Source organism: Rhea pennata, chromosome 16 (genome assembly GCF_028389875.1).
Source record: "Rhea pennata isolate bPtePen1 chromosome 16, bPtePen1.pri, whole genome shotgun sequence".
Taxonomy (NCBI): Eukaryota; Metazoa; Chordata; class Aves; order Rheiformes; family Rheidae; genus Rhea; species Rhea pennata.
Window position 1 is genome coordinate 18,313,137 of NC_084678.1, and position 14,380 is coordinate 18,327,516.

Here is a 14,380-nt window from a genome sequence, read left to right on the forward strand (position 1 = left end):
AGCGCTGCAGCAGGCTTCCTCGAGGGTGGGGCCTTGGGGCCCGTGTGGGGAGTGCAGCTACGTAGCTATGGTGGTCTGGGTGAGATGAGGAGCACGTGTGCCTGCATGGAGTGGGAGGTGTGGGGCAGTGTGCGTTCCCCTCACCCCCACCCCATTTTTTTAGCTGGATAGGAGATATTTTTTTCCAGCATCCTTGCAGGACCCAAACAGACCAGTGACTCCCAGGGTGTGAAAGGAGGAAGGGGAAGATGTGGAGGCGGAGGATGTCCCAGCTTGATGTAGGATGGTGACTGTGCCAACCACCTTGGTGCCTGCAGCCTGCATGATGACTTGGGGAATCCGTCATGTGCAATTTGTAGCTGGGATTGGTGTTGCTGAGTGATGAAATTGCAGTGTTGGTTTCAGTGCCTCTGGGGTGAGAGTATTCACCCAGGCAGTGTCATCTTTCTCCCAGACTTGAGAGGCAGCAGAGAGCAGCTAACCTGAGTGCTGGGGCTGGGAGCGGGTAGCTTGGATGCCAGGCAGGATGCCTGTCTGGGCAAATGGGTGAGGAGTTCACAGGAGGTTGGTGTTGGAGAGGGTGGGGACTTCCCTGGACAGGACACAGGACGAGCAGGATGATGGCAGCCTCTGGAAAGGGTCTGGGCAGGGAACATGGCAGGTGCATCCGAGGAGCCTCGCACAGGAGTGTGCCATGCTTAGCCTGAAGCTAAGCTCTGGGGCCAGCTACACCTGGGAGCTGAGCTGAGCACAGCACGGTTTGCAGAGAAGGGTCCTGGGCCCAGCTGGAGGATGTGATCCTGGCCCACGCGGTGCCTGGTGTCAGGGCGGCAGATACGGGAAGCGTGTGCAGGAATGTTGTTTCTGTCTAGAGCTGTTGAATAAAGAGCAATGGGGCTTCCAAGCCTCTGACGCAGAACGGCTCCGTGTGCATTTGGTCTTGCTCTCATGCCAAGCATTCCTGTGCCCTGGGACACGGTATCGTAAAGAGGGCTGGCAACTGGCACGTGGGCGGCAGCTCTGCTCCCCTGGCCATGCCAGAGTCGAGCATGGGCTGTGGGGGAGCCTGTGGGGCTGGGCCTGGCGCCGGGGGCCAGGGCAGGCTGCGGGAGCAGGGCTGGGGTCGCAGGTGCTGCAGCTCGCGGCCGAGCGAGGCAGTGGAGCCTCCCGCCGGGTCTGCCTGGCACGGCTTGGGCGTGTGCCCAGTGCCCGGCGCGCTGGCCCGGGGTGCCTGGCTCTGCCGTGCTTGCTTGGCACAGCCCTGCTAAGTGATCGGTGCCGCCTGCCAGGTTGTGAGCAGCTTCCTGCGCTCCGCGCAGACTATGCTTTTCTGCGGCAACCTGAGCTGCGCTCTCCCCTGACTCTGCGCTGCGTCATCTGCACAAGATGCTGACTCCCTCGCAGCCGCTTCCCCTTGCTGCCGCGCTGCCCCTGCACACCTGCCCCGGCGCCCGCGGCTGGCTCTGCGCCGCGGCAGCGGCCGATGCCCGTCCCCCGGCCCGCGCCCGTATCCCCTCCTGTCCCGCGGGTCTCAGTGGGGGCTGAGCTTTCCGGCCCAGCCGGCGAGGCAGCAGGTGCTGGAGCCGGGCGTCTGCGTTGCCCGCCCACACCCCTGGGTCTCCTGCTGGGTTTGTCACCCTGGTGCCCCCCTCTTCGCCCTGGCAAGCCCCAGCTCCCGGAGCCCCTCATGCTCTGCAGCAAGCACTGGGCTCTGCTGGGGACTGGTGGCCTCGGGAACAGCTCAGTGCTTTGTGGGGCTCCGGACAGCTCCCGAACCTTGGTGCCAACTCCGACCTGCAGCTCCCAACTGGCTGGGGCTGGAGGCGCGCGGCCTTGCGGGTGCTGCCTGCATCCTGCCCTCGTCCTGACCAGCTCTGCTCCGCCGGGCTGTTCCCCCAGGGCCGGCAGGGGATCCGGGCACGGGCATCCGGTGCAGCTGGGCTCCCAGAACTGGTTTCCTGCAGGAGGGTCTTTCCCACCGTGTCTGTCTGTGCGAGGAAGGCTGCCGTGAGTAAGGCCATGGGAAGTGGCTGCGGTTGGCATGTTCCTTCCCCTTTTGGTGGCAGTGGTGGTGACAGACAGCCTCGTGGCTGAGGCAGCCCGCTGGGATGAAGGATATCTGAATGGGTTTTCCATGTCATTCATCCTCAGAAAGGCTCTGGGTGTAAAGGGCACATGGCTGGGCGCTGGGCCTGGTTGCTCTTGGGGTCCCTTGTGAGCAAAAAGCTTTTCCCATCTGCACACCCTGTAGCCTTCTCCTGCCTGCTGTGCTGCCCATGCACGTCATCCTCTCCCTCCTCTTCCACGGGCTGCACAAGGGGCAGCAGCTGCTGCACCCTCCGTGAGCCCTCGCAGACTGTCCGCGAGCGGCTTGCCCCGCTCCCCGAGGGCAGGGCTGGCCCGGGCTGCTCCGCGAGGGGACTGCGCTGCCGGAGCAGCCGTGCCGGTAGCCGCGCACGCCTGTCGCACGCCGCTGGCGGCCCCGGCCCCGCTGGAGTTCCCCTGCCCGGCTCTGATGCTCCTGGCGCTCCCAGACATGGGAGTTTCCTTCAGTGGGGCTCCAGCCCTGCCCCTTCTCCCTGCAGAGACTTCTGGAGAGTCACCAGAAAAATCCCCAGGTGCCAGTGCCAGAAAGGAAGCTGGTTAGCAGGGCTGTGAGTCAGTGGGAGAGGCCAGCCTGGGGCACGGCGCTGCCGCCGCCTGCCCACCGCCGGGCTCCAGCCACCCGGCCTGCCGATGCTCTGGCCACGTACCCGCGGTGCGCCCCAGAGCCCGCCGGGCCACCGGCGCGGGGCGTGCGCAGGCCTGTGTGCAGCCCCACGGCTCTTGGCTCCTGCTGCCGTCGCTTGCTCCAAGCCTCGGCTCCCCTCTGAGCCCCAGTCCTGGCCAGCACTGCTGCGGCTCCAGGCAGGACCCTCGTGTGGCCCCGCGAAGCCTTGGCAGCCGGCGGCCCGCCTGTGGGCAGTGCCGTGCCGTGCCGTGCCGTGCCGCACGGTGCAGTGCCGCGGTGGAGAGCCCAGGCTGAGGGTCCTGCCTGCGCAGGAAACCAGGGGTGCGGACAGTGTGGCAAAGGCCTGGGGGTCTGCTGCAGTGCCGGGAAGGCAAGACCAGGGTCGCCCTTCTGCCTGCGCCCCAGAGCAGGTGTCAGACGTGCTCTTGTCCGGGCTGTCCTGGGCATGTGCGCTCCCCGGCATGCTTTTTCACGCTCATGCTGAGCGGGACATTAGTGCGGTAAGCCCGAGGCAGGGAAGGGTCAGCTCCCAGCTGGGCTCTGCAGTATCCCCTCCGGCTCCCAGCCGGCCCTGGCCACTGTCTCCCTGCAGAGCTGCTGTGTCCGGCTCCAGCACTGCACACCGATGGCTGATGTCCCGACAGACCAGGAGAGCTGGGGGGTGGAGGGGTGCCGTGGTCCTTGGCAGAGCCCTCCTGGCCCTGGCTGCTAACCGAGGAATGTGGGCAGTGGCTGCTTTCTGCCTTGCAAAGAGCTGGGTCATGCACAGGGCAGGGTTGGGGCCAGACCCACAAGGAGGGAGGTGGGCATGGTGCTGCCTGGCTGTGGGGGTCCCCAGCCCCACAGTAGGGGCAGGAGCTCCCCGGCTGTACTTGTTTGTAGGAGGGACAGTGGGACAGAGACTGCTCTGTGGAGCAACTTCCTCCGCCGTGAAACTGCGTGCTGCTCTTGCAGGGCTCTTGGACAGAGTGAGGCAACCTGGCTGATTTCAGAGCTGTTTCCAAAGAAGGAAGGTGGCTGTTTCCTCTCCAGCTGCCCAGTGGTCTCAGCTCTGCCCTACGATCTCCCCAGATATCGAGTCACCGTAGAGTAGGACACTGTGTCCCTGCTGCCCGGCGGCACCGTGTGCCCACGGCTCTTCGGCTCTGTTGCCCATGGCCGGGCTGCATGTGGGGTCGTGGGTTTCCCCGGGCTGCTCAGGGCTGAGGTCCGGCACTGCAGCAGAGCCTGGCCAGGGCTGAGGTCCAGCCGTGCCCGGGCTGAACCCACACAGCGAGCGGGGACCTGCATCCCCTGAGGGATGCTCCGCTCAGGCTGAGCCCTCCCTCGGGCCGTGGGGCTCCTCCGTGTGGGCGCAGGACCGCGGCGGGGTGCATGACTCTGCGCTCCGTCCCTGTGTCGTGCTGGATCCCTGTGTACCTTGTTTGCCTCTAGCCAGGCCAGGAGCTGTTTGCTCAGCTCGGCAAGATCTCGGGGCTGTGCAGAGCGAAGGGGGCGGCTGCAGAGCCGCAGCCTGGGGCCGTCTGCGAGCAGGGACCACAGGGCTCCAACGGGGACCGGGCGGCTGGGAAAGATCCTCCTCCCCGAGCAGCTGAAGGGCCCCGAGGGACCCGGCAAGCCTGGCCAGCCGGGTCAGCAAGAGCCGCGGGACGGGAGCCCGGCTCGGGGCCTGGCCCGGCCGTCGCTGGGCTGCTCCAGCACTCCCGTCCTGCCCCGCTGACGTTGTGTCTTTGTCTCCTCTCTGCCGTCTGTTTTTCTCCCGCTCCTTGCCCCTGTTTGCTTTCCCCTTCAGTGCTCCAGTTCCCACAAGCGTCGGCACTTTGGGAGAAGCAGGAAAACAGTGTCCCGCGGCGAGGTTTGTGCGGCCCCGGAGGTGCCGGCTGGCACCTGAGTCAGCAGCGCGGCGCGGAGCGGCGAGGACGGGGCCCCTCTGCCCCGGTGGCACCTCGGGCGCGGGGCTGCTCCGGGCCAGGCGCCCGCCCCGCGCCAGGGCGAGCGGCGAGCGCGCGGCCCCTGCCCGGGGGCGCCCGGGGCTCCGATGGCCGGGCGCCTACGCGGGGGGTTGAGGCACCTGTGGGGTGAGGGACCTGTGGGGACACCCTGCCCCGCTGGGAGTCCGTGGGGGATGTGGGGCTGGACACTGCGTCCTGGCATGGGACTGAGCTCTCAGCAAACGCTGGGCCAGGGTCTCCTGCGCAGGACAGGCGTCCGTCCGGGGTGGGTGGGCTGCAGGTGCTGGGGCTCTGGCAGGGGCTCTCCTGCCCGTGCTGCCCACTCAGCCCCGGTGCCTCTGGGGATCCAGCCCGGCAGCACTGGCTTCAGCCAGCCGAGAGCTGCGCGGGCATGGCTGCGGGGTGCCGAGCGCCCGGCCGGCCCTGTGGTCTCCACAGACCCCCGCTGTCCTGGCCCCGACCATGGCCTTGGGGATGGCAGAGCCTAGGGACAGCAGAGCTTGGGGATGGCAGGGCACTGGGGATGGCAGGGCACTGGCCCCGTGTAGCCTGCCAGGCGCTGTGCAGCTAGACCGTGCAGCGCCTGGTACAACTGGACCACGTGGTGCCTGGTGCAAGCAGAGCATGCAGCACTCAGTGCAGCCAGACCATGCAGCACTCGGTGCAGCTGGATCACGCAGCACCTGGTGCAGCTCGATCGTGCAGCAGCCGGTGCAGCTGAACTGCACATCATTCAGTGCAGCCAGACGATGCTGCACCCAGTGCAGCCGGACCGTGCAGCACCCAGTGCAGCCGGACTGTGCCGTGCCAGGTGTGGCTGGGCTGCATGGTGCACGAGCACGTCTGCTCGGTTGCGGAGGCACAGCAGTGCCGGTCCTGCGGGCTCTCCCTTCTGCTCCCCAGCACAGCTCCAGCAGTGGGGCTGGCTCATCCTCCCTTCCCACACATCCGTCCTCACGCCTCTCGTGGCTGCCCGGCTGGAACAAGCGTGTTTAGTAAACAAGGTGATGAAACAGTTAAAGCAGCAAACAGAGGATCCTGAGTCTGCGTTTCGTCACCGTGGGAAGGGAGCGTGAGTAGTTGGGCTGAGGGGTCTGAGGGTGACTCACTGCCCTGCCACAGCATAAAAAGGAGCCTGGGCGCTCAGTGGCACTCAGAGAAGAGCAGCAGGGACCGGCATGGACACAGCCTCCCGCCAGCACCGTGCCATGGGGCTCGCCCTCCTGGCCCCGCTCGCCATGGGGCTGCTGGCCCTCTCCTGCCGCGCGGCCCCTCTCCAGGCCCAGCCGCGGGCGGTCGTCACCTTCCCCGGGGAGCTGGTCCACGGCCTGTCCGACGTGGAGCTGGCGGAGGTGAGGCAGCACGGCCGAGACGCTCCGCGGGCTGCGGCCGGCCGAGCTCGGGGGCTGCCGTCGCCCACGCCGAGGCCGGCCACGGGGAGGGCGCGCAGCGCGGGGAGCCTCCCCGGAGCCCGCACCGCCTCGCTGAGCCCCTCCGGCTGCCTTTCCTCCTCAGAGCTACCTGCTGCGGTTCGGCTACACCACGGAGGCGGAGGCGAGGACGAGCAGCAAGCACGTGTCCCTGGCCAAAGCGCTGCGCAAGATGCAGAAGCAGCTGGGTCTGGAGGAGACGGGGGAGCTGGACGCCAGCACCCTGGAGGCCATGCGGGCCCCCCGCTGCGGCGTCCCCGACGTGGGCAAGTTCCTCACCTTCGAGGGGGACCTCAAATGGGACCACACGGACCTCACGTACCGGTGAGTCTCTGCCCCAGGAGACGGGAGCCGCGTGCTGCGGGGCCGCGGTCGCCCGGGGCGCGGAGGTGGGCGCGAGATCCCGGGCAGGATGGCAGCGGCCGTGCCGCGGTGCTGCCGGCCTGGGCGGCCCCGGTGCCGTGGGCGGGATCTGTGCGCCGGTGCCGGGAGATGTTGGAGCTCGGCCGCGGGTCGAGGTCGGCAGCTCCGTCCGGCGGCACCGGCGCTGCTCTGCTCTCCCGGGGCCGGGGCCCGTCCCCGCCGCATGCCGGGAGCGGGGCCCGGCGGTGCCGACACCGGTCTTCCCCCGCCTCTGCAGGGTGATGAACTACTCCCCCGACCTCGACCGTGCCGTGATAGACGACGCCTTCATGCGAGCGTTCAAAGTGTGGAGTGACGTGACGCCCCTCACCTTCACCCAGATATACAGCGGCGAGGCGGACATCATGATCATGTTCGGCACCCAAGGTGACGTCCCGCGGCTGCGGAGGAGGCAGCGCTGCGGCCGCGTCCCCGCGCCGTGCCCCTCGCCGAGCCGGCTCCCGCTGCGCCCGCGTGCGCGTCGGGCTCCCTCCGCCCTGCGCGGCGGGGCGGCGGGGCGGCAAGCGCCTGCGTGTGCAGCCGGCGCCCCGCGCGTGTGCCCAGGGCTCCGTGTGCACGGCGCCGGCACGACCGCCGCGGCTGACGCTGCTCGTCTCTGCAGAGCACGGCGACGGGTACCCGTTCGACGGCAAGGATGGACTCCTGGCCCACGCCTTTCCCCCCGGCCAGGGGGTTCAGGGTGATGCCCACTTCGATGACGACGAGTTCTGGACGCTGGGGACCGGCTTGGGTAAGGGCAGGGCCCGGGGGTCCGTGCGGGCGCGGCGCGGTTGGGCGCCCGCCGTGTGCCGCTGAGCCGCCCCCTCCCCGCGCAGTGGTGAAGACCCGCTACGGGAACGCCAACGGGGCCAGCTGCCACTTCCCTTTCGTCTTCGAGGGCCACTCCTACTCGCGGTGCATCACGGAGGGGCGCACGGACGGGCTGCCCTGGTGTGCCACCACGGCCAGCTACGACGCTGACAAGACCTACGGCTTCTGCCCCAGCGAGCGTGAGTAGCCGTGGCCGGTGGCTCGCGCCGGGCCCGCGGGGCGGCCGGGGCCCCGCTCACCCCCCTCTCGCCCCCCTCTCGCCCCCCAGTCCTCTACACCTACGGCGGCAACGGCGACGGATCCGCCTGCGTCTTCCCCTTCATCTTCAACGGAGCCTCCTACGACGCCTGCACGACGGACGGGCGCTCCGACGGCTACCGCTGGTGTGCCACCACGGCCAACTTCGACCAGGACAAGAAATACGGCTTCTGCCCCAACCGAGGTGCGAGCGGGGGAGCGGGGCGCGGGGCCCCGGGGCGGCTCCCTCCTGGGCCGGCCCGGGCCGCGGCGGCGACGCGCTGCTCGCACCGGCACCGGCCAGCGAGCGCCGGGGGCCCGTCCCCGGGGCCGTGCAGCGTGCCGGGAGCCGGCACTTCACCGAGCCCTGCGCCGCAGACACGGCGGTGATCGGCGGGAACTCCCAAGGGGACCCCTGTGTCTTCCCCTTCACCTTCCTGGGGCGGTCGTACAGCGCGTGCACCAGCGCCGGCCGGCAGGACGGGAAGCTGTGGTGTGCCACCACCAGCAACTACGACACCGACAAGAAGTGGGGCTTCTGCCCGGACAGAGGTAGCTCCCCCCCCCCAGGTGCCCCACACCGTGCCCCCACGCCGTGCCCTGCCGGGGAGCTTGCGGCTTCCTCGTGCTGGCGCCTCCCGCCCCGCTGGGTGCTGAGGCCGGTGCTTGCTTCCAGGTTACAGCATCTTCCTGGTGGCTGCCCACGAGTTTGGCCACTCGCTGGGGCTGGACCACTCCAGCGTGCGCGAGGCCCTGATGTACCCCATGTACAGCTACGTCGAGGACTTCCAGCTGCACGCAGACGATGTCAGGGGCATCCAGTACCTCTACGGTGAGCACCCGGCTGTGGCTGGTGCCAGGCAGGCAGCCCCGACTCCGGCTTTGCCTGCAGCCTCCCTGGAGACCCTGATCCCTGTGGGAATGGTGGGCAGTACCGGCTGGACGTGCCCAACAGCAGCGTCTCACGCTGCCGGTGCCGCTGGACCGGCCTCCCCAGCCCGGCCCTGCTGCTCCGAGCAGACCACAGACCCTCACCCCCTCCTGATATTTGCTCAGGTCGTGGCTCTGGCCCCAAGCCCACTGCTCCTGCACCTGTGCCCACCGAGGAGCCCCAGCCCATGCCCACTGAGGCAGGCAGTGCCTCCACCACGGAGGAGGAGGAGGCAGAGGAGGGAACACTGGAGCCCACGGCAGAGCCCAGCCCGGTGGACCCCAGCCGTGACGCCTGCATGGAGAAGAACTTCGATGCCATCACGGAGATCAACGGGGAGCTGCACTTCTTCAAGAATGGGTGAGCAGCAAACTCTGGCTCCTCCTGCCCTGGAGTGCTGGGGGCATCAAGGGCCCTTTGGGCCAAGGGTGCGGGAGGGACACGGGGCTTTGCCACATCGAGGTTAACAAGACCACTAACCTTCCCCACCAGCAAATACTGGACCCGCTCGTCCTTCTGGAAATCAGGCATCCAGGGTGCCTTCTCCATCACAGACACCTGGCCTGGCCTCCCGGCTGTCATTGATGCCGCCTTCCAGGACGTGCTCACCAAGAGGATCTTCTTCTTCGCCGGTGAGCTCTGCCCCTGCCTCCCTCCGGGTCCCGGCCAGCCACGGCAGCACTAGGGCTGGAGCTGTGGCTGGGAGCCTGGTGCCACTGGCACCTCGCTGCAGGTGTCAGGAGCCCGGTCCTGTCCCAGCGCCTCGGACGCCCGGCTCTGCTGGGCCCCGGTGCTCGTCCTGGGGGCAAAGCCCCGGGAGGGGCCGCTGACACCTGTGCCCTGCTCCGGCTGCAGGTCGGCACTTCTGGGTGTTTTCTGGCAAGAGCGTGCTGGGCCCCCGCGGCATCGAGAAGCTGGGCATTGGGAAGGAAGCCGGCCGCATCTCGGGGGCTCTGCAGCGGGGCCGCGGCAAAGTGCTGCTCTTCAGCGGGGAGAACTACTGGAGGTGAGCGGGCCGGCGGGGCTGTGCGGGGCCGCGGAGGTGCCCCGGCTCCCGGCCCGCTGGGGGCTGCGTGGGGCGGCTCACGGCAGCCCCTGGGCGCTGCCCTGCTCTCCCTGCAGGCTGGACGTGAAGGTCCAGAGGGTGGATAAGGGTTACCCCCGCGCCACCGACGATGTGTTCACCGGCGTCCCCCTCGATGCACACAACGTCTTCCTGTACCAAGGTGAGCAGGACCTCGGTGGGGAGTGACTGCCCTGTGGGTCGGGGGGCCGTCACCCCTCGTGCTGGGCAGACGCTCCCACGGGCGTCCCACGCGCCTGGGAGCAGGTCCCGCGCCGGCCTCCTCCCCACTAACCCGTTCCCTCTGCCTTCCTCCCTGCCCAGACAAGTACCACTTCTGCCAGGGCAGCTTCTACTGGAGAATGACCCCGCGCTACCAGGTGGACCGCGTGGGCTACGTGAAGTACGACATCCTGCAGTGCCCGGAGCACTAAGGACTGGACTGGCCGCCCGGCTCAGGGCCGCCACGGCGCTCCCGGCCCACCACTCCCAACCCCTCCCAGGCTCTTGGTTCTCACTGTCCAAACTCCCTGTGGCCTGGGAGCAGGGGGGAGGGGGGGAGCCCGTTTATCCTCCCAGGTGTGGGGCAGCCCCAGCCGTGCTCGGGGCTCACGGCCTCCCTGTCGGAAAGGGGTGAGGAGTCCGGGGGCTGCTCCTCGGACGCTCCCTGGCTCCTGGGAGCCCTGGCCGAGGAGCGGGAGTCTCGCCACAGCCCGCACCCAGGCAGCTCCCTGCCAGTGACGGCTCTGCCACGCAGAGGTGTTTGCCTGGTGCAAACTGCACAGAGATCTGTAATGACTTCGTCTTTTTCTGGAGCCAGTAATGCCAGGTCAGCCCGGGCTCAGCTGGGAGCTGGCACCTGGGGACTTGGCACGGGCAGGGACGTGGGGCTCTGCATCGCTCTCGCCTACTGCCTGCTCTGCCAACCTCCACCTGCACGTTTTTATTAAAGAGAATCCTTTGGACATCGTGTGTGTGTGCTCCTGCCGGCCAGCGGGGACCATGGGTGCCTGCAGACATGCCCAGGCGCTGGGCCTGGGGCATCGCTCCCCCCCCCACCATGGGGTCCCAGCATGGATGGGGGACAGGCATTGGGAGGAGAGGGTCCCAGTGGGGAAGAGGGGGGCTGCAATCTGGCTGACCTCATGCTCCTCATTCTGGGGGTCTCTGGGATCCCCTAAAGGACACTGGACTCCACTGCGGGGGGTGTCCCCCTTGCCCCAGAAGCCCCCCATCACCAGCCAGGTTCCCCCCTGCCCCATCCACACCCAGCTCCTGTTTCCTTTCACTTGCCAATGTCCTTGCTGCCCATCTGCCTCCCTGCCCCATGTGCACAGCACTCGCCCAAGCCCCTCCGCAGCCCTGGCCGCCCCGGCCACAGTCCTCCAGCACCGCTGTCCCTGTGCCTCCCTGCTCCACTGTGCTGGGACCCCAGAGGTGAGAGACGTGGGTGTTTGTCACATGCTGGGATGCACACGTGTGGGGCACAGCAGTGTGAAGGCACTGTGGGGATGCGCTGACGTGCATGGCGTGAGTGGCACTGGATGCACCTGGGGGTGTTTGTGCAGGGATAGGCCATCTGGGTGGGAACCTGAGGGGCTGCTGCCCCCCGGGCTGCGGGCGATGGGCAGATGACAGATGGCAGAGAGAAGGGCAGGGTGCTGGGAGGTGGCCCTCACCTGCGTGGCCTGGGCTGCCAGGCCAGGGCTCCGTGTCCTGCCCTCCCCAGCTGCACAGTGCAGGCAGCAGTTCCCACCCCTCCGCCTGCCCCAGTGCCGCCCGGATGCAACAGGACGCCTCACGGTGGTGACCCTCCGCCGCTGCCAGGCGCTGGGACAGCCCTGCCCCTGCCCCTGCCCCTGCCCTGCCCTGCCCTGCCCTGCCCCGCGGCCCGGCCCTGCTCTGCCCGCAGCGGCCGCGGCAGGATGGGGCTGTAATTAGAGCCATAATCAGAGCCGCCGGCTCGGCGCAGGGCGACGGGCAAAACCCGCCGCGGCCGCCGCGGCCGCCCTGCGCGGGGCCGCGGGGCCGCGGGAGCCGCCCGGGGCCGCGGGAGCCGCTCGGGGCCGCGGCCGGGGCCGGGCGCCGCCGTCCCGCCCCGCTGCCCGCTGCCCGCCCCGGCTGCGGGCGGGCTCGGGCGCCCCGGGCGGCGCCAGCGGCGGGCGGGGCGGCGCCGGGGGGCGCTAGGACCGCGGCCAGCGCCCGGCGGGCGGCGGCGGCGGCGGCGGCGGGGCCATGAGCCGGCGGTTCACGGTCACGGCGCTGCCCCGCGAGGGCCCGGCGGCGCGGGCGGGGCGGGGGGCGGCGGCCGCCCGCCTGCCCGGCGGCGGCGGCAGAGGTGAGCGCGGCGCGGGGGAGCGGAGCGGCGCTGGGGGCAGCGCCGGGGGCAGCGTCGAGGGGCAGCGTCGGGGGGCTGGGGGAGCGCCGGGGGGCAGTGCCGGGGGGCAGTGCCGGGGGGCAGCGTCGGGGGCAGCATTGGGGGGCAGCGTCGGGGGGGCAGCACCGAGGGTAGTGCCAGGAGCAGCGCTGTGGGCCAAGGTCTGCTGGGCAGCCGTGACTTAGCAGGGTCCATGGGGCAGGCTGGTGGAGCATGGCTGGCAAGACAGGGTCTGTGGGGCAGTGTCTGTGGGGCAGGGCTGTGGAACCATGCTCATGAGACAGGGTCTGTTGAACAGCACTGGCTTGGCAGGGTCTGTGGGGAAGAGCCCCTGGGGCAAGGCCAGTGGAGCATGGGCAGCAAGGCAAGGTCCATGAGGCAGAGTCCGTGGGGCAGGGCCGGCAGGGCAGGACCAGTGGGATGGAGCTTGTGGGGTTGGGTCCATGAGGCTGAGTCCCTGCAGCAGGGCTGGTGAGGCTGGGTTTGTGGGGCTGGATCTATGGGGCAGGGCTGGCCAAGTGGCCCCTGGCTCAGAAGTCTCTCCAAGGTTCACTGAAGGGCTGCCCCGAAGGCCTTGTGGGCAGCTTGTTGTGCAAAGCGCCCAGCTTGGCTGTGGCCCCTCTGATGTGGCAGCGCTGGCGGTTTGGAGCAAAAGTTGTTGCTTTGAGAGGAAACTGTGGAGGCAGCAGCCGGCGCCCGGGACCTGGGTTGTTGTGGCGGGGAACAGCCCAGCAGGCAGGAGCTGCTGCGTGCCCTGGGGAGCTGCTGTCTCCAGAGCAGCCGTGTCTCCCGGGCAGGATGCCGGACTGCTCCAGTCTCATGGGGCCCAGGGGTCCAAGAGAGCTGGGTGGCCCAGGGGCTGTGGATCTAGCGAGTGGCATCCCATGGGTCTCCCCCCAGGGCTGTCCCTTGTGCCCGCACCTCCCCAGGGACATCAGGGAGCCACAGCTCGGCCCTTGCCCGCGACGGAGAGGGCTGGGAGCCTGGGCTGCCAGTGCAGCCACATGTGCCTGCTGCCTGGCCCCGTTGTGGGCTGCCCTGGTGGGCTGCAGCCTGGCTTGTGGGAGGGATGCGGGTGGGCTCTCTGGGGGGGGGGGGTCACATGCGCAGCCCTGCTTCTCCTTGGGGAGCACTGGTGGGGGATGCCACATAGCTGGAATGATGGTGGGGAGAGCGCAGGGTCCGGCTGAGCCCCTGTGGTGTCGGGCACCGGGTCCCTCCAGGCAGCCGGAGGCGGGCCCCGTGCTGCAGCCAGGGATAGCAATCGCTGGGCCCAAGGGACGCGCTGGCAGGACTGTGCACTGTTACCAGAGCCGTATCGATCCCAGAAACTCGACTGAGAGCGGCTGCGTCTCCGGTCGAAGCTGTGACCTTGTGTCCTTGGAAAGGGCGCTGGTGGGAGGTGGCGCGCGGCCGGGTGGGGACGGTGACGCTTGGCTCCGGCTGGGCTGTCCCCCGGCGAGTGGGCCCCAGCACCCGTTTGCCCTGCGGCTCCTCCCTCCAGGGTCCCGTCCATGGTGCAGCCGCTGGCGGGGCCGCGCCTGGGGCCGTGGGGCCGGCGGTAGGCTCTGCGCGGGGCTCCTTTCCGCACCGCACCATCCAGGCAAGGATGGGCCTGGCCTGGAGGCTGCTCCCAGCAGCGGAACAGCTCGTGCTGAGCCGGAGCCAGGGCAGAGCGGCCAGCCCTCTGGGAACAGGTTTACTGGATTGGCGGCTAATCTAATCGCTGGGGAGCATGATGGGCCAGGCAGGGAGCGCTTCTGAGCCGAGGTGAGAGCCTGCGGGGTGGGGATGCCCGGGGGCCGGGCGGCGGGGGAGGCGCAGCCGGGCGGCATCTCCCAGGGGCTGGAGCCCTGCGCCGGCGCGCCGAGCCGCGACCTTGCGCCCTCGCAGAGGACAGCCAGCGGCCCAGCCCCGGCGGCGGGCGGCCCCAGGGTCTGCCCTGGCCCTGCTGGGGCTGTGACGGATGGACCAGCACATCAGCGCACCCCAGGTCCGGCGCACACCCTGCGCTGGGCTGTGGGCGGGGGAGCTCGAAGGCTGCCCAATTTATGCCCTGTGTTGCCTGTGAGGCCCTGAGGTTTTGGCTGGCAGCCTCCCTTGGGGGGCAGATGCACAGGGGAGGGTGTGGTGTGGGGCTGGGGTTTCCTGGGGGCTACCCACCCTCACAGGGGCTGGGATACGGCAGCCCTGTCGGCACAGTGCTGGGGACAAAACAGGTCCCTCGGCAGGTGCTCGGTGTCACCTGGCCCTTCCCGGCTCGGCCGGGCAGGGCTGGCGATGGTGCGTGGGTGTCAGGGGCCATGAGAGAGGCACATCAGGGCAAGTTCTTGGTGTGAGGACGAGGGTCCAGGTCCTCGGCCGCAGGGAGGAGGGTTCCTGCTGGCAGCCGGGCACGTGCAGTCGTGCAGAGCTGCAGAGCATCC

The 14,380-nt window shown here is 69.2% G+C and overlaps 2 protein-coding genes across 3 annotated transcripts in view; both read left to right on the top strand.

Annotated features, from left to right (window-relative positions):
• The first annotated feature begins 5,855 nt into the window (after positions 1–5,855).
• MMP9 (matrix metallopeptidase 9) lies at positions 5,856–10,542 on the top strand. The gene is made up of 13 exons (XM_062589121.1): positions 5,856–6,035; positions 6,199–6,437; positions 6,754–6,902; positions 7,138–7,266; positions 7,352–7,525; positions 7,615–7,788; positions 7,962–8,135; positions 8,260–8,415; positions 8,640–8,874; positions 9,007–9,146; positions 9,370–9,520; positions 9,637–9,740; positions 9,902–10,542. Exons 1-13 carry the CDS (start codon positions 5,862–5,864, stop codon positions 10,009–10,011), a joined length of 2,109 nt encoding a protein of 702 aa, XP_062445105.1. The 5' UTR covers positions 5,856–5,861; the 3' UTR covers positions 10,012–10,542.
• A 1,270-nt stretch (positions 10,543–11,812) lies between these two features.
• SLC12A5 (solute carrier family 12 member 5) overlaps positions 11,813–14,380 on the top strand; it is a 41,783-nt gene continuing 39,215 nt past the window's right edge. The window contains exon 1 of one of the 2 annotated variants that reach the window (XM_062588936.1): positions 11,813–11,915. In XM_062588936.1, coding sequence (XP_062444920.1) covers positions 11,813–11,915 — 103 coding nt within the window. Of the gene's footprint in view, positions 11,916–13,637; positions 13,725–14,380 lie in introns of those variants that run through there. The other variant, XM_062588939.1, reaches the window with a different exon arrangement.